General features: G+C 34.9%; 1 protein-coding gene across 1 annotated transcript in view; it reads right to left on the bottom strand.

Moving 5' to 3' along the window:
* Positions 1-12,764, bottom strand: part of DCDC5 (doublecortin domain containing 5) — a 68,774-nt gene extending 56,010 nt beyond the window's left edge. Inside the window, exons 1-2 of the mRNA XM_015566494.1 lie at positions 12,653-12,764; positions 4,573-4,754 (exon numbers count right to left, since the gene is read on the bottom strand). Coding sequence (XP_015421980.1) covers positions 4,573-4,754; positions 12,653-12,688 — 218 coding nt within the window. The 5' untranslated portion in view covers positions 12,689-12,764. The remainder of the gene's footprint in view (positions 1-4,572; positions 4,755-12,652) is intronic.
* Positions 12,765-19,592: the final 6,828 nt, after the last annotated feature.

Here is a 19,592-nt window from a genome sequence, read left to right as displayed (position 1 = left end):
GTAATATGAAGCAGTGGGTGCTGTAATGGGCACCTGGCCAGGATCCTGTAAGAACACAGAGGAAACAAGATGAATTTCTCCAGTGAGCCTCGTCTAAGAAAGCAACATTTGGGTTGGGCCCCGACAGATGAATAGGCAATCATCAAGGAGGGTTATGACCTAGGGAAGATAAGTCTTTATATGACTGGAGCTGAGTATATGGACAGGAGGAGGAGCCAGATAAAGCTGGAAAAGAAAATAGGAACTGATTGAAAGCATTTAGGTTGCCTAATAAGTGAACTTGGCCTCTATTCCATTAACAGCAGGAAGTCATTGAAGGCATCAGAGCAGAGGTGTGGTGTCATCAGATCTGCTTGTTTAGGAAGTTATGTTTCAGAAAGGTGAAAGATGAACTGGAGGCTGGAGAGGCTGGAATCTATATAGCCAGCTTAGGTTAGAGGTAAAGAGGCAGAAGTGTAGAGAAGATGAAGTAGAGCTAAAGGAGAGTGAAGGGGCTTTTCCTAAAGAATGCTGTCGAGATGACCCTGCCATCAGAAGAAGGAACGTTAAAGGTTCTTGCTAAATAGATTTTACATTAGAATGAACTGTCTGCAGCAAATGAATTTGATTAGAAGTGACTTAATGCTCATCAGGAAGACTTGGATGTACAAAGAATATTTCTCAATTTTATTTCCTTAGATGGGAAGAAGCAATTGAGGAGATAATTAGGCCTCTTCCGTTTCTCTGAGAGGTCTTAGAAGGAAATAAGCTGGTGCCGGCAACCAGGGGAAAGAAGGCCTACTCTTGCACGAATTTCATGCATCAGACCTCTAGTTATTAAATAACTAAAGGATAACGTAAGTTCCCTTAAATTCCGTAAGACTGCCTCTTTAAATTCAACAAGACATATTTTGCAAAAAAGTTTAAGTTGTCAACCTTGAAAAGTTATCAAGTTCTTTGGGAATAATTTTTATTTTTGTAGGAACATCTTGATCAAAAGAAAATTACAACATTTCACAAATATGTTAGTGACATATAAAAATGATTTTAAATTAGCTCACTACCCTACCCTCAATTCAAATATAAACCAAAGAAAAGTGCTGTAAAACTATGAAATATATTTCTTAAATGTATAATTTATATTTGCAAAGTGATAGTTCAAAAGCTAGGGGAAACTGCCTTGAAATTTGGGGAAAATGTATTAATTACCATTGGTATCATGAACTCACACAGTTAATGTATTTCTGTGTTAAAAATTCTAAAATTATTATATTAACAACTGTTTTCTTATGTAGGTACATATGTATGTTGTGTTCAGTATAACACATAATCATTCAGCCATGTGAATGGAAAATACCATTGCATTTAGGATAGTAAGTACTTACCTCTCCAAAAGTTGATGATATTCAGTCTGCTTTGTTTTGGTTTTAGAATATTTAGTGACACACTTTTTCACATTCTCTTTCATTTCAGTGTCAACATTTCTGAAACAAATGATCCAAGATTTGATTGATATGTCAGTATGTATGGCCAATTATCTTTCAACTTGTTTAAATATGTGAAAAAATCTTGAGGTTTTAATTTATAATAATTTGCTCTAAAATAATCTGCCTGTTTTTGAAAATATAGGGTTTCAAAAACTACCACAATTAAATATTAAATTTCATTAACATTTATACTATGAGTTACTTATATAAGAAAATGAATTTTCAATATTTTAATCCTCTCTATTAATGCTGATCTCTCAGAGATGTGAATTTTTCAAGTTTAAAGAAAATGCAGAGATAGCATTTATTTTTCCTGACATATTTTATTCATATGTTGTGTATGTTCATATGTTTATTAATATATGCTATGCAATCAATCCATACCTAAAAATTGTTAAACTGAAAAATATATAATGATGATCACAGAAAAAGGATGTTTAATTGGAATATACATCTCTTCAAATTTCCAAGTTAGAAAATTATTTTGTGTATTTAAAAAATCTCTACATTCTATTAAATGAAATAAATAGTGGTAAAATGTAGTTGTTCATTCATTCATTAAAATAGTAATAAAATATAATTAACCATTAATTTATTTATTAATTTTATTAAGCACTGATTTAGGGGCATGTGGTGAATAAAGTGACTTAATAGTCAACTGATCAGGACACACTGTCCCATAGCCACACCATAGCAGTAAGAACATACATGGACAAATAGTGTGTTATCCTGTTTTTCTAGCTCCTGGATGGAGTCATAAGCATATAATCACAGAATGATAGGAGCTATGGGGGTGGAAAGCAAGGAAGTACATCGCTAACTCAGGGATGGGGAGGGAAGTGTGGAATTCAGAGTCAATATCTAACAACGAAGTACAAACTCGTTCTCAGAAGACCTTCATTATTAAGGCAGATGGAAGGTGTGAGGAATGGAGGGGGTTTAAAAGTGGAAATTGGGGGGAATGTTGATAAGAGATGCAGCTAGAGAAATGAGCGGGGATAGGTCATAAAGGACATAAAAGCTATACTAAGGAGCTTGAGTGAGTCCAGGGATTATAACTTACTAATAACTTACCATTGAAATTATCTAACATATAAAATTTTACTTTATAAAATCAAATTGAGCCTTTCCTTTTATAATTCTTTAAAATATCACTTACATTTTTTTCTTTGTTTAACTTTGTTTTTAGTTCTAAGAGATGAAATTCTCCTGTGACACAGAGATCACAATGGTCTTGATTTATATAAATCTGACAACCATCATCAAGACTATTTGTCAAGATTCTGTTACTCACTAAGATAACCTTCAACTAAGTAATGAACAAGTGCTACTTGATCTTCCTTTGGCTTTGCAGATGGAGGAATCAACAAAACAAGGACAAACGCTCCTCAAACTGTCAAGAGTGAATTATTAAATAATAAAGGAGACCATGTGATTGAAGCAGAATTTGGTTAAAATGGATCTATATTTCATCTATACCCCGAGTTTGCTTTTAAAGACATGAAATAGCTCAACCCTCTTTCTTCTTATGAATAAGTTTCAGGATAATGCGAGCAATTTGCCCCAACATCTCATTTGCATTTATTTATTCTGACTCAGATATATTAAAAGTAGCACAGCAAGGCTTCCACCTTGCACAACTCTGGGGTGCCATTCACATCGAATACAATGAAAACAGTGGCCACTGGAGCTGGACAACACAGCCTCCCTGTAATGCCAGCCAAATCTCTTTCCATTGAATCTCTCTGTTACCAGGACTTACATACAGCTCTGGGGGGAAATGCTATTGATGATGCTGTAGAAAACTTTCTGAATCAGCCAAGATAAATTAAACATATTTAGTAGAGTTTTAGAGTCAAGTGTATGCTGGTGCGTTTTAATGATTTGGGAATAATTAATTCATGCAGTGAACAAAGTGGACATTTGATTAACCAGGACACACTGGCCCATGAACAAGGACAGCAGAGTTTCATGGACTCTCTCTAGAATAGCTGTCCAAGTGAACAAATCTCTCAAATTATGTTTGGTTAATGAGAAAAAAATCAAATCTGTATACAATGTTGAGCCACAGTTAAAGAAATAGAATAAGAAAGAAAGAAATAAAAATTATTTAACTTTGCATGCTAAAAAAAATGTCATATCCTACTTTAAGGGCATTACCCTTACATTTTACATCTAGCAGAATGAGCTAATTATGAAATGTATGCGTCAAAGATTTCAATTTCAGGCTTGACTTTACTTTGAAGATTAATTTTTTACTTTATCATCTTTACAAGGCAGTTCAGTGGACAGCCGATCTGAATATTACTCATTGTTCAGCGATGTATGAAGTATATTTAATCAATGTGAAGAAAGTTATATTAAACTATTATCAGCAGCCTCAACTATTCTAAACATCTCAAAAGAAAGGTCAAGAGGTAATATCACTGCTAATCATATGAGAAACAATGTGTTTAACTCATTCTTTATATCAGAGCTTTGTGCTGATCTATGATTCCTTTTGTCAGAAAATATAAAGAAAATATAGCAGGCGAATTTTCTCCAATGCTGGAGAAGTATTGGCTATTTGAGAAAATTTTATTCAAATTTCATAACATCAACTAACGTGCAGATCAATGCTTTTCTATGATTAACTTTTAAAATCTTATCCCAAGTCAAGAATATAAAATTACATAAAGTTATGTTTTGAGAACTATATTTATTTGTTAAATATGCCAAAGCTATAAATGTAAACAATGTATACAATGACTTTAATAAGGAATTGTAAAAATATATTTAAGAAGCAATTTCAAATGAATTATTTCAAATTAATAAAACTAAAAAAATTGTTAATTCAAAATAGGTATTGATATAAAATTTTTTTCCAGAACTATTCATTTCTAACTCATTATTTTATCCCATGCCTAGTCTAAATCAAGAGTTCAAATATTTCCTGACATAGAAGCTAAATAAATCTGAACATCTATTTTCCTCTCTAAATATCAACATGGGGCCCTTTTTAAAAAATAAACACAGGATTCTCTCAGAAAAACATCGGCAAGCAAGACAAAAATCTGCAGAAATTAGAAAATGTACTTAAAGAGAAAACTGAACAAGCTGTCCTTACTGCATTTTCCGCCCAGGTGATATGTCTGGACTCATTATAACAAGTGCCCTGTTTTTATTCTTGTCTCCATTCCGTAGAACTCTGAGCCTTACGGGCACATCCTGCTCCAGTGACTTATAGATAGGTTTCTTCATGGAAGGACTGTTTGGAATAAGCAGTCCTTCTATTGGCCAATCAAACTCCTTCAGAAAGAAATGACAAAAAATGGATAATAAATAAGAGAGTTACTTTAAGTTATAAAGAAATGTAACACAATACTGATACTTTTAATCTTTTATTCAAGTCTAATTAGTGTTTTGTGTGAATAAAGAGGAAAGATAGTAATTTTTTAAGTGTATGTCAAATCTATGTTGTGTTACTACAAGGACGATTTATTCCCTTTCAGAGAAACATTGTTCTAGTAAAATAGAACTGAATTAACTTGGAATGTTTTTGTTCATGTGTGAAATATCTTTAATATGAGGAAAGTTAGAATGTGTGAAAAGTGGTTTTACAACCTGAAATAATATTATCTTAAACTAGACCTTTTTGGCAAAGAAGAATATATTTGGGGAACACTCCAAAAAACATAGCAAGATGATAAAACTTAAATTTCAGATGTTTCATTTGTAGAATTCAGTTAATTTGTATTTCTTTATTTATTCATATATACATTTATTAATTAATTCATGCACTATACAAATATTGTTTACTACAGTCCAGTGCTTAGACACTGGAAATAACATGGGGAGTACTGTGCTGACTGAAATAAGCCAGTCAGAAAAAGACAAGTATCCATGATCTCACTTATATGTGGAATCTAATGAACAAAATTAACTGATGAACAAAATAGATCCAGAGACATAGAAGCATAGAATAGACTGGAGTTTCAGAGCGGGGGGGCGGGGGGGGGAGGAAGAGATTAACCAAAGAACTTATATATGCATATATGCATAGTCCATGGACACAGACAATAGAGGGGTGAAGGCCTGGGGTGGGGTGGAGGTTGGGTGGAAGGGGAGTGGGGGAAAATAGGGGACATCTGTAATAACATCAATAAAAAATAAACTTAAAATAGTAACATTAAATAAACAACACTATGAACAAGGTAGGATACTCTTCCCTGAGCAATTTCTAGTGGGTGCCAGAAACTTAGCTAGAAATAAACTGGCAATTAAGTAGTGTAAGTATAATAGCAAGAGGGTATTATGAGGTGTGGTAGGACCACACGGAGAAGAACCTAACTCAGAAATGTCCTGGAACAGCCCTAGCTGGTTTGGCTCAATGGATAGAGTGTCGGACTGAAGGGTCCCGGGTTCGATTCTGGCCAAGGGCACATGACTGGGTTGCGGGCTTGATCCCCAGTAGGGGGCATGCAGGAGGAAGTCGATCAGTGATTCTCTCTCATCATTGATGTTTCTAAATCTCTATCCCTCTCTTCCTCTCTGAAATCAATAAAAATATTGTTTTTTTTAAAAAAGAAATGTCCTGGAACAGACCTGAAGCCTCAGCAGGAGTTAGTGCAGTAAAGGAGGGTAAGATGATGGGCAGTGTATGTATCAGGTTGAGGATTAACAGAACATGATGTTTGGGGAAATAAAAGGAAGTAAGGATGGCTCCCAGGTTTGGAGCTTAGGTGACTTGGGATTGCCACTCACAGAAATAGAGTTTTGCAGAGGAAGAGAAAATGAGGAAAGGGATGATCAGAGGTGATGGTAGACAAGGTCCAAGTCCTTTCTTTCTCTTTTTTCTATCTGAATAAACAATTGTCCTGGCAGCAATTAAATCCCTATTAATCTGCTGTAACCATCTTGTAAAATATCACAATTCCATAAGTATGGGTCTGTTTCTGTGTGTTTTACTCTCTTCAGTTTGTGAGTTTATCTATCCCAGTACAGTACCATGCTGCCTTGATTATATTTGGTAAATCTTGATACTGGGGAGGGCAAATACCCCCACCTTGTTAATCTTCTTCGGAAATTGGTTCTTGTTGGCCTTTTGCTATTTCACGCACATTTAGGAATCAGTTTGGTTAGTCTTTAAAAGCCTGTTTGGGATATAAATACTTTGTAGCAGGTTAAGTAATTTCCTAAAGGGTTACAAATACCCAAAGAAGGGACAAGTCATGCTGAGCAGGCAAAATACTCAGATAATCACTACAGAGGGAGGCCTAGTGTCCAGGCTGTTTCCCACTGACATGACCAAGATAAAGACACCTGTGGGTTGGAGAGGTGTGCTGGCATGTCAGACCAATGCGGACCAAGGCATCTGGTATTTAGTTTATGAAAGGGGAGATCATTTTTTAAAAGCCTGGACAAAAAGTAGCAATTTACTAACATATTCCCTTGAAAAAAAAATTGTTAGGATCTTGCAGTTATACTGAACAATCACATAGTTCAGAAAAATGTGTTGAGAATATATTATAAACAATATCTGAAAGTTGTGATTAAATATTCTGAAACAGCATCTAATTATAATGCTCTAATTTGTGAGATGAATAAGTAAATAACATTAATTGCATGCAATTAGGAGAAAAGCAGTATAAATAAATGTTAAAAACTCGTGAGTAGAGTGTTTTATCTTTTATATTTTTAATAAAAATGTACATATATTTATAATAGTGATATACAATGAGGCTAACTTATCATACTTCTAAGCAAGCAAAATTTGAGCTAATGAAGTTGTAATGTACTCCTGACCTTCACTGAGAGCCTGTTGCCTGTATGGAATTTAAATGCAAAAGGGCAGACAACATGTTTATTCAGATACGTGTCTATTATTATGAATGGAGCAACAAGGGGTCACTTTTCCTTACTCTTGTTACTGAGAAGGAACACAAAAGGTTATGACAAACTCATTGTCTATTTTCATTTGAAGCTGTTCTATTGTACAAAGGTTATACTTAGCGTGTGGGATGGTGGAGGAGTGGCGTTGCATAACTTTTCAAGAACTAAGTTCAGGATTGACCTGTAATTCTTCTACAACAAAGATATTAAGCAATTCTGAGAAAACCAACATTTTAGACATGAAGCCAGGGTTGGATAGGTGGGAGAGAGAGGAAAACAGTCTTCTTACTAAAAACTGTCACATTGAAGCCTTGGTATAAAGTCATTAATATTTCCTCCTCTCTTTTCTTCTGAACCATGGAAGGGAAAGGCAAGAGAAACAAGGTTCTTTCTTAAAATGAGTTCGTGAGAAGTCAGTCATAGAGTTAGGATCTAGAGCTAAGATTTTTTTTCAATATCCACTCATGCTCTAATTCTGATGAACTTATCAGAAGTGTGCCGTCTCCGCTACTAGCTATTTGTACGTCCTTACACTTCCTACACTTGTCTCAGGGCAAGTGGTACCATGCCAACATTGGTTTCAGCTCCACTGTGGCATCACTGACTTCAGATGGCATCCTTTGCTTTCCAGCCAGATGAAGGAAGCCCGCGGCCTTCTCTTTTTAATATAAGATATTACAGAAACCCAATCAAAAGATTATTGTGGGTTTCAAAACTTTCCAAATGTATGCCGTATCACTGGTAGTTCTTTCTTTCAGCTACTGTAAACCTTGTTCTAGTGTTTAGGGAACTTTTACTTCGTACTTCATAGAAAGAGAGAAATAGAGTGTCAGGATAAGAAGGACAACAAGAAAACATGGATTAACCGGACTGGGGTGCTATCTCCTCGCCCTCTGTTGGAATGCTCATGTATCCATTCATTCTTTAGTGGTTCTCTCGGTGTTCACACTACTGCGAGGCACAGCTGCACTGTCAGGAGGCCTTGCTGGGCCGTGGTGCTTCCTTACATGGGCAGTTCTGTCTTTTCTTTTTCATCTCTCTCTCATAACCGAAGGCCTCTTTGAATTCAGCTCTTAACCAATGACCTAAATTCTTAGTCAAATTGGCCTTCCTTCATCTATTTACTATTAATAAACAAATAGATTCTTTAATTTTCTCTCTTGGGCCTTTTCACATATCCTTTCTTGCCCTTCATAATTAGAGTTAATTATCATAATCTTTTAACAGATTAATCAAATGTGTGCTTTCAACTTTCTTTTTTTTTTTAACATGTGCCCCTCGTAATGATTTCATTCTGGAATCTGAAAATACATTGCTCCTTTCCTTTAAATGCTAGAAGTAGAACTTCTCAATTTATAACTTTCCCCCCAAAAGGTGAGAAATTAACCCGAGTTCCTGGAAATTATTCCAGTGAACTTCATCACAGGCTAAATCAAAATAATTCATTAATCTTGTTTTTAGGGGATTTTGGCATATTTTAAAAATACTGGTACCTAAGACATACAACATGCTATTCACTCAGAAAACAGTATCACTTGCCTTTTAGGATGATTAATAGTTAACCAAGAAGAGCATGAAATCAGTTCTCAGACCAGCTGTCACCACTGAGCGGTAAACAGTTTGGCATTAATGTAGTCTGAGTCTCCACAAAAATAATTCCTGTTGTCCTTTCTTCCCTTGGTTTTTATTCTATTTTAAGAGTTCTTATCCAGGAATGAACAGAAGAATTTGAGTCTCACTTAAGGTAGTGTTTCTTAGATGGTTTTCTTAGATTCCATATTTGGACTTAATTTTCAGCCTCAATCAGCCTGGCTAGCTTCCCTCATACTGACCTTATAACTGAATGAACAAACAGCCTTGTTTCTGGGACACCAAACTTTTTATTTGAGTTTCTTCTTTCTTCCTTCTTTGACTTCTATTCACCAACTCTGCCTTCTTCCTTTCCAATGCCTTCCTTTGTGGCACATAGCTTGTATTGTTTAAACTGTAAGCTCCATGAAGGTAGAGGCCATGTCTACCTCCTTTCTTACTCTACCTACATTGCCTACATATCTAGTAAATAATGATTAGATAAGTAGTAAAGTTGGGATATTAAACCTACAATAAAATTAATACATATGCCTACAGTGACCAAAGTGTTCTGAATCCCATAATATGTCACATTTCTAACTGCAGTTTACTTAAATGAAAAGTCTTTTCCAAGCAAAATATTTATTGTATTTAATAATACACTAATAAAAGTATCTTTTTGCTTAACAAATAGATTATGTGGCAACAGAATTGAAGAAAATGTGGTTCAGATAAGATAGATCCAGATTTTAAGTGAAATGGATCACATTTAATTTGAATGAAAACTGAGTTCCCTGCTTGATAAGTATTTTCCTCTCTTTCTCAAATATTTCAAGAGATAACAGGAGGCTTAGGCTGAGTCATTTTGCAACACATGGTCAATTTTTCTCACTTTAGCTGATTTAGTGCCTTAATCCTTTCCCTTCGGTTGACAAGTGAGGGCCAACTTCTTATTCACTCTGCCCAAAAGCTGTTGTTCTCTTTGAATGGCTAGAGAACTTAGGAGTCCATTTTTCAACCTTCAAATCATGTAACTGTCAAATCCCAGACTATTGGCGAAAGTTTTATTTTTCAAAAAGTAAATGTTAAAAGGAACCTGGTTAACTTAGCTTTCCTAATATAATTACCACTCATTGTTTAAATTCATTAAGTAACTAAATTACTTGTACACTGAAATACATAAGCACAATATCTGTTACATTTGCAGTCATTATCATGTTCTCTCTTCCCCTATATGAGAAAGCACACTACTTCTGAGGGACTGCTGACCTCCCCCTATCCCACTGAGTGGGGGGGAAAACTTGATAGTCCAATTAGAGATGTCCCAGTTTCTGCCAAGTTGGAAAAGTCTTTTTTGCTCGTTTGTTTTTTAGCTCTGTACTTTTGGAGACATATTCAATCAAATTGAACGTGCAAACTTCTTACCAGAACTGTTGTTTCCTTTCAACGATCTATCTCTCCTTTTCCCTTCCTCGCTGTGGTTTCTGGGTATAGATGAAAGTTCAATAAACCATATACCACTGAGTAAATGGGTTCATGGTCTCTCTGTGGGTAGTTGTTCTGGATCCTTGGAGGCCCCTAATGATGTGCCTCTTGTCCTCTTCGGCCACTGGACAACTTCCTGGCACCTGCTCACCACCAGTGAGGAGCAAGTTATCCTCCCTGTTTCCTGGGTTTTAGCCTCTGCCCTTCCTGAACCTCTGAAGAAAAATGTATAATTAGCACAATTCTTTTTTCTTCTTTGGTCTAATGCTGGGTCCCTTAGTTTCGCTGTGTTACCCTTCCACCCTGGCTCTCACTATTGCTCCAAACCCTGAATCTTAGACACATACTTCACCTAGCCCCTTGCTCAGGCTACCCAACCCACAGCTTCTGGCATTTTGAAGAATTCTCTTCTCTTTCAACAAAACTCAGCTTTCTAGACTGTTGCTTCACTGCAGTCCAAATATTTGGGCATCTTTGGGGCCCTAAGCAATTATTCTTGCTTTCAGATCCCATCAGTCCTTTCCCTAAAAACTGACACTCATTGATTAAATAGAAAATTGTAATTTCAGGGTAAAGAAAGAAAACTTGGTTGAAACCAGAAAATATGACAGCAACTAAGAAAAATCAGGATAGAATACTTTTAATAATATTTTAGAACATAACATTGATCTAGCGATAAAGCAAGACACTAGAGACCCAGAGAGGTAAACAGAGTCCTGAAGCTGGATTTTATCTTGAGGGAATTTTCCAAACTCCAGTGAACTGCCGCTTCCATGGTCTCGCAGGGGAAGGGCACAGGAGAGGATGTCCAGGGCACGTGAAGGGTGGAAAGTCTAACAGGAGACTCTCAGGTATATTATGGTGAAACTAAGTATCGAAGAAAAGGGAAGGTTTTAAAAGCTGTCTGGAATAATGTGCAAACTTTAGAGTGATAGTTGACTCCTCAATAACAACAAAGGGAGGGAGAAGTCAGTGGTGATATCTTCAGTTTGCTAAGTGGAGAAATCTTTCATGGATGAGGGCAAAATAAAGATATTTTCAGAGAAGTAGAAACGAAGTTTGCTACAATAACTAAAAGAAGGATATGCTAAGTAAAAGGAAAGTAACCAAGGTTGGAAGGACTAAGATGTATGAGGAATTTATAAGGAGAAAGAAGAAAACTTTGGGGTAAATGCAAGTAAATATTATCTACATACAATAATGTTAATATCTTATGGAAAATTTTAAAAATATAAAATTAAAATACATGACAATAATAGCATATAAGTTATAAATCAAATAACTGATGTTAAAATATCATAATGTTCTCAATTATTTGAGAGAAAAGTAGATATATTTGTTTAGATTTTGAACATTTATATATGCAAGTTAAAATGCTCATGGTGATAAAAATAAAGAATGGAAATAGATGATATAATTTCCAAACTAGTAGATGAGAAAAATATAAGAAGAAAACTCAATCAAAAAATAAGAATGGAGAAAAAATAACACAGAAAATAACAGAACAAATAATAATCTAAATATATCCGTCATTGCAATAAATAAAAAGGGTCGGCCCAGCCGGCGTGGCTCAGTGGTTGAGTGTCAACCTATGAACTAGGAGGTCATGGTTTGATTCCCAGACAGGGCACATACCTGGGTTGTGGGCTCAGAGGTGTGCAGGAAGCAGCCAATCAATGATTCTCTCTCATCATTGATGTTTCTAGCTCTCTCTCCCTCTCCCTGCCTCTCTGAAATCAATAAAAATATTTAATAATAATAATAATAATAATAATAATAAAAACCAAGTCCTTATGTAGAGATAAAGACTGTCAGGTCATTTAAAAAATGAAGTATATGCTGATTATTAGAGACCCCCTAAATATAAAAATATACAAATAAGATATACTAGGCAAACAAAAAAACTGAAATATTTCTATTAGTATTAGAAAACTGAGACTTTCACTAGGGCTCAAGAGAGTTTACCTGATGATAAAATAGCAATTCTCCATAGAGATACAATATTTCTGAACGTGTGTGTTTCTAAGAACTAAATATCAGAATATATAAAGTAAAATTTAACAGAATACAAGAAAAAATAGATAAATTCATCTCCATAATGGGCAATTTAAATACAAATTACCAATTAATAGAACAACAGAATAAATTGATCTTTTGCTCCAAACAACTACGAATTCGAAAACTTGCATGGACATTGTTATAACATTGACTGGGCCCTAAAACTTAAGTCTCAACAACCACATCTTCTACTAAAATACAACCTCGTTAAGTTGGCCGCTGGGAAGGACTGGCCACATGTAGGTAAGCTTATTCCAGAGAGGATTTTCGACTCTGGAATGTTTCCACTGGCCTGGCTTACTGGTCCCTGCATGTTTTATGGCCCACCTAAACAAAATAAAAGACAGGAGTTATACAGCAAGGTTACCAACTATAACTTCAAAGTATCTATTGAGTACTATTATGAAATAGGTGAACAATTAAAGACCCAAATCTGAGAGTGTACAAGAGACACAAATAAAAGTAAAATTAAAATAAAAAAGTAAATGTTTAAAAATCGGGAAAAATTGGCAGTCATAACTGACAGTGGAATTTGAGACAAAGGCAAATTAGAATAACAAAATCATTTTATAATAATGATGTCATAAATAACAATACTAACATAGAAAAAATCAAGCAAAACTTTTTAGACATTCGAAGAGAAGCCAACATAGACAACATATTACAATCTACTAGGCAAATATTTTTAAAGTGACAAATAAAGATATAAAATACCTGATTGTTATAACTAATAAATGTATAACTATTTTTACATAAGTTACAACCTATAAAAGAAAATACATCTTTCTTAACAATTCTTAGAACTTGTAATATTTGCCACTAACAAAGTAAATTTTAATACAGTTTTAAAATGAAAACTGAATAAGCCACTCTTTGTGGCAAATGATAGAATAAAATTAGATGTAAAGAAAAGTACAAACTTTAGTCACCAGATAATTTTAAAAATACATTCTCCCTCCAAAAATACTATTATATCAGACAGGGGGAAAAAATCACAATCATCAATACCTATTTAGAAACAACAAAAATAACAGTCATGAAAACTTAAAAGATACATCTAGAATTATAGTCAAAGGTTAATTCATAATGTTAAATGCTTATTTATTAAGAACTAGAGAAGGGAAATTATTAAAGCATTCAATTGGATTTACTTTAAATCTATATAATTATCCTATGGAAAGGAGATGAAATAGAAATAAATAATTTAGAAAACAGGACAGCATAAAACTGATACAGAAATGTTTAAATAAATAAAATAGCAAATCTTTTGCATATAAGTCTAGATGAAAAAAATATAATACAAACCAGATAGAAAAATTGAGCTAATCTCTGATAAATGATTTAAAAAAAAAACACCTTATAGATTTTAAATATAAAACAGAAAACATGTCCTTGCTCACATAACTTTATAGGTCATGAAACAGATTACTTTCATACTACATAAAATATTCTAGACCATAAAAATACAGAAACCTAGCTAATTCATTTCATGAATGGGGAGATAGGCTTCACTATAAAGCCAGTTACTGGTAATTTAAGAAAGTGGCACAGCAATCTTATTTAAAATTAAAGATGTAAAATTTCTAAATCAATGTTAGCCAATAAAATTTAACATTATGTGAAGACAATAATCACTATAGTTCAGACATAAAATGATGGGCATTTATTTATGTAATAAATCACTGAGCAATGAATGAGAATACAGGAGCAGTCCATCACCCATAATTCCCTACATGATGGGCTTAAAAGTTTTCTGAGCTCGCTCAGCCTCATCAGAACCACCTGCAGTGTTCAATCTCATGTTCAAGGGCCCAGGTTTCCCAGAAGCTTGCTGAAAATTCTGGAGGCCTGTGCACCAAGAGCTGGTGGTGGCAGGAAAGACCTGCTCTTTAACAACATAGACCCAGACTCCTACAACTGTAATGCTATCTGTGTTCTAAGGCCAACACTTCTGCTTGTGCCTTGATCCATGTCCTCTCTCATTTAGAAGTATTAAATTTCCCACTCTTCATCTGTATAATGTCTGATAGCTTTATATCTTAAAAACAAACAACCAAACAAAAACCCCGTTCTCTATACCCCACCTCTACCTCCAGTTATTGCCTTATTTCTTTGTGTCCCTTTACAGAAAATTCTTTTAAAGACTCATCTCCTTTCCTTTTCTTCCCTTTCTCCCATAAACCAATTTGAGTTAGATTTTCATCTCTGAAACTCCAGTGAAACTGAGCTATCAGGTTTTCACATTACCAACATCAAATGTCATTTCTCCAGACTGAACTAACAGCAGTGTGATCATCCCCTCTTTCTTAAAATACTTTCTTGACTTCTTTGAAACCAGTGTCCTGGTGTTCTCCTACACGAGTAGACAAAATTATTAGTCTTCTCTTGTGTGCCAGAGAGTCTGACATAAATGCTATGAAAATCCAGAGCCTGCCACATCAATTGAGCTTTTGGATGTCTACTGGTCTGATGCATATAGAGATTACTATAAGGCAAAGGACAGGCTGTTGATGAAAAGACTCATCCTCTGGTGGCAGTGCCTGTGTAACTTCCACCCATCAGGGTGTCTTTAAAAGGAACGGGTCAAGTTCAACTTGCACTGTTAATAAACACTCACATAGAGCAAAGGCCATTAGACTGCAGAGTTCCAGCACAGCGTGAGCTTTTATGTAAAAGCAATAGACCTCTTAATATTCTGTTTTATAAATGAAGAGCTGACAGACCCTTAACTGTAATGGCACCAGCAGACCCAGCTATAATGACTGTACATGTGCATAACATAAATTAGGACTTTACAGATCGGTAAGGACTCTGGGAATCTTAATTCCTGAAAACCAGCACTAGGTGGAGACAGTGATTCATGCAATGCTTATCCCTTGAGAACTTATTTCTATTTAATATTTTCCATTCTTCTCTTCAGTGCAGAAAATGGTGCTGTTAAACAACTGATATTTTTAATAGAAACATCTTATAAAACAAAATATTTCATGTTTTAGAAGGACCTACTTGGTAGCCAGATAAGGTTCAAAAGCAAGTTTATTTAAAATAATGTCTTTATAAACCCTGCTTTACCATTAAAGGTAACATCCTATTTATAATACTTCATGAGTATCTACCCCCCTGGAAAGGAGTATAAAGTTAAAAAACATCCTTCTAAATATATCTAAACCTAAGAGATAAAAAATTAAGATAATTCTTCAATATTTTGGCTGACAGATAGATACATTCTCCTTCAAAAACTAAGTCCAGAATTGCTCCTGTCAATTTCAGTCTGATTAATGGAGTCACGGATCCACTAGAGTGCTCTGATCAATTAATCTTATAAAGAAATGGATGGGAAACAAAACACTTTAGATCATGTTTTCTGGAGTCCAGTGCCTTTGATGGAACTTTTGGCAGACTGTGAAATTGTGCGAGACTGCATGCACTGTGACAGAAAAGTGTTAGTTTGCAGTCTTAGAAATCAATAGTAAAATAAAAACAAATCTAAATGTGTCCCAGTGGAAGAGAGAGTCTTTTTACATAGTATATCAGGAGGTCATAATTACATTGTTTTCAATAATGTAATAAACATAGTATTAAAATATAATATAATTAGGTCTGATATAATAAATTATAAATATTCTGCCAAATTCAAACTTAAATCAGCAGTGTCTAACATGCATGTAGAAATTAGATTCACATCACATAGCTGTCAAACTTTTTGCTTTACACTATGACCTATTTCTTTAACTGGTTACTTTTTCTTTCTTTCTTTCTTTCTTTCTTTCTTTCTTTCTTTTAAGGCTTTCTAAGTCACAAGCTTAGACCACTTAGAATTCATCTATAATTAATTTAAAATTATATGGTTCCTCAGAAACAGTGAAAACACATTATTCATACAGAGCAATAATATATATATTTATTTTGATAGAAATCAATTTATAAGACTAAAATTAAGTACTTCATCTCAAAAAAAAGAAAGAAAATGATAAAGGAATGGGCCAATTATAAAAATAACAATAATATAAAAACTATCTACTTCAATGGGATTTAATAATAGCCCAAGGAGTTCCCATGGATTTGAACTGTTTTGAAGCTTTTTAAAGCTTGGTCCAAATCAGGAACTACACACACAAGCTAATTTTAGACATTATAGAAGGGTTAAAATATTAGCTACATAGCTGGAACCCGGGATCCATCAGGTATCACTCTCTACTCTTTTACCAATAGTACACCACTGTATGAAATGTGTTAGATTACATTTATTTTGCAAGTTATACTGAATATAAAAAATAAATGTAATATTTTATGTAAGTAATTATTTTTAAGAGTTAAACTTTTCCCTCATCGGGTAGCTCAGTTGATTAGAGCATCGTCCTGATACACTGAGGTTGCAGGTTAGATCCCTGGTCATGGCACATCCAACAATCAACCAATGAATGCATAAATAAGTGGAATAACAAATAGACGTTTCTTTCTCTCTCTGCCTGCCCCCCTCAAATTAGTAAATAAAAAAAAATAAAAAGGCTGATCCTTTAAAAAAATGATTTATACCTTAAATAACTTTACCCTGATAGAACAAGGCACTGAAGACTGCAGTGTTATTCCTTTACAAGCCCAAATTCACAAAGGTCAAGTACCTTTTGCATATCAAATAGTTTTATTCCTTGGATGTTTTTATTCCTGGGATATTTTGTACTCACTAAATACAGTTGCAATTTGTTCTTCTGTCTTCTATTTTCCCACTTGCCCATCTCTTTACATTATTTTGATAACTAGCAAATTATTTTAGACAGATTCTGGATTTTTTAAAATTTACTTTTAGAGAGAGAGACAGGGAGAGATCAATTTGTTGTCCACTTATTCATGCATTCATTGGTTGCTTCTGTATATGCTCTGACTGGGGATTGAACCCGCAGCCTTGGTGTATTGGGACGATGCTCCATCCAGCTGGAGTACTTGGTGAGGACTGAGCCTGGCTTTTAGTGGCAACTAAAGGCTGAAAGGGAAGACTCTATGATCATGTTTTCATCTTGCATAACTGGGAATTTCTGAAAATGAGAAATCATTCAACAATTACACTGAAAACAATTCTTATTTCATAATAATTTCCATAATTTTATATTATATCCCTCTCAATTGAAGATCGTTAATTAAGCCTTTTAATATAATTCGAAGTTATTTTTTAGAAGATCAATTATGAAATTTGATGGAAACCTATAGTACATTAATGGCAACTGCCAGCTATACATATGGATTTAGTCTAGAAAAATAAATGGATACACAGACGGATATAAAGTCAAACCTGTCATCTCTTGCAAGTTTGCTTTTTAAAATAAGTATTTGACCTGCTCTATTTTGCTATGTTTTTCTAGTTGGTTGAGCTTCCTGATTATTTAGATTCTGGATATGTAGACATAATCTATATTCAGCATTAAAAACCTGTCATTATCTCTCATAGAGAGTTTCATACTTGTCTAAAAGCAAAGCTCTCTTTGCAACTACAGTAAAATCTGCATCAAATGCAAGCTTTGTAAATAAAATAAAAAATCTTCCTTCAGCAGTACTTACTTATGGTCGAACCCCATGTGATTTTAGAGTTCTATTTATCACTAAACAGATAGGGCCTGATTGGTTTGGTATCTCAGATCTTTGGGGGATCCACTACCTAAAGTTTCTGTATCAATTTTTTTTTGCAAACAAGGCAAATGAATAATCATCTATTGAGCGACTGCTCTCTACTCCCAGCACTATGTGAGGTACCACAGGAAATTCAAACGAAGTTAGAGAGGGCTTTTCCCCTCAAAAAAATTATAGCATTTTAGGAAGAAGCAAAAAATTATATACCTGGGAAAGTATTTGGAAACAAGACAAAGCAACATGTAGTGGGAAAAATGGCACTTTCAGTAAGAGTTATAACAGGTAGAACTAGCAGAATGAAAATAATATGAGCTTTTTATTATGAAATGAAACTGCTGAGGGGGGACTTCTTAAAGGAGGCATGAATTTTCTATACATGGAGAATAAAAGCTTGGAATGATGAAAGGGAAGAAGAGAGGTGCCATTTCAAGAGATGAAGATGGCTACAGAGCAGTGATGTTGAACCTATGACATGCGTGTCAGAGGTGACACGCGAACTCATTTTTTTGGTTGATTTTTCTTTGTTAAATGGCATTTAAATATATAAAATAAATATCAAAAATATAAGTCTTTGTTTTAGTATGCTTGCAAATATCAAAAAAATTTCTATACATGAATGGCACCAGAGTTAAGTTAGGGTTTTTCAAAATGCTAACACTCCGAGCTCAAAAGGTTCGCCATCACTGCTATAGAGCTAAAGAGAAGACTTCCTTGCAGGTAGATGTAGCCATGTATCAAAGTTCTAGCCAAATGAGCTGTGAGAGGATGCAACTCACAGACCTTCTCCTTAAAGCAACCGGACATGTGCCCCCTGGTCCTTTTTCTCCATCCCACTGGCTGGAATATGCCAAGAGCTGAAACAGTCACTTTAGACTCACAGGTGGAAGCCACATAAGAATGGCAGAGCTGCCTACCAGCTCCATAGTATCACTTTAAACCCGTCATGCAGAGAGGAATGAGCTTCTGTATAAACATAGAGGTTTGGAGGGTTTGTCACAGCAGCTTAACCTTCATGCTTTCTAGTATCATCTTGGTCCTCTCCACTGCTCCAGTCTTTTATGTTTTCCTGTGCTTCCTCTGAGTCTTTTACTGCTTCCTCTGTTCTTTACCTCTGAGGAACTTTCATAAGTTTCCGCCAGCATTGGTAATTCATCTCCTTCCCGAGTCTCATTGCTGCTTTCATTAATTCCTGTTCTGCTTTCTTCCTTCCTTTGATAGTCACCACTGGTTTGTCCCATGGTCGCCTTCTCTGACTTCTTCAATAAATGTTCTTAGAGTCTGTAAGTCGCTCTTCAGAAACACTTGGCATTAAAAAGATGGATCCCACGCGCCTGGTCTAAAATGGTGTTGTGGGTCCCCAGGGAAAGATGGAATGGACTTTAGTCATCACTATATCACCACTTAGGACAGGTCCAAGGAGATTGCCAGCCATGAGGAAGCAAATAATACCTTTGTAATATTTCTCCAAACAGCTTTTAAGGTCTATGGATTGTCTATTGTGAGTTGCATTTTAGTAATGCA

Source organism: Myotis davidii, unplaced genomic scaffold (assembly GCF_000327345.1).
Source record: "Myotis davidii unplaced genomic scaffold, ASM32734v1 scaffold330, whole genome shotgun sequence".
Lineage (NCBI taxonomy): Eukaryota > Metazoa > Chordata > Mammalia > Chiroptera > Vespertilionidae > Myotis > Myotis davidii.
The sequence above is the reverse complement of the archived record's forward strand: the minus strand, read 5'-3'. Positions and strand labels throughout refer to the sequence as shown.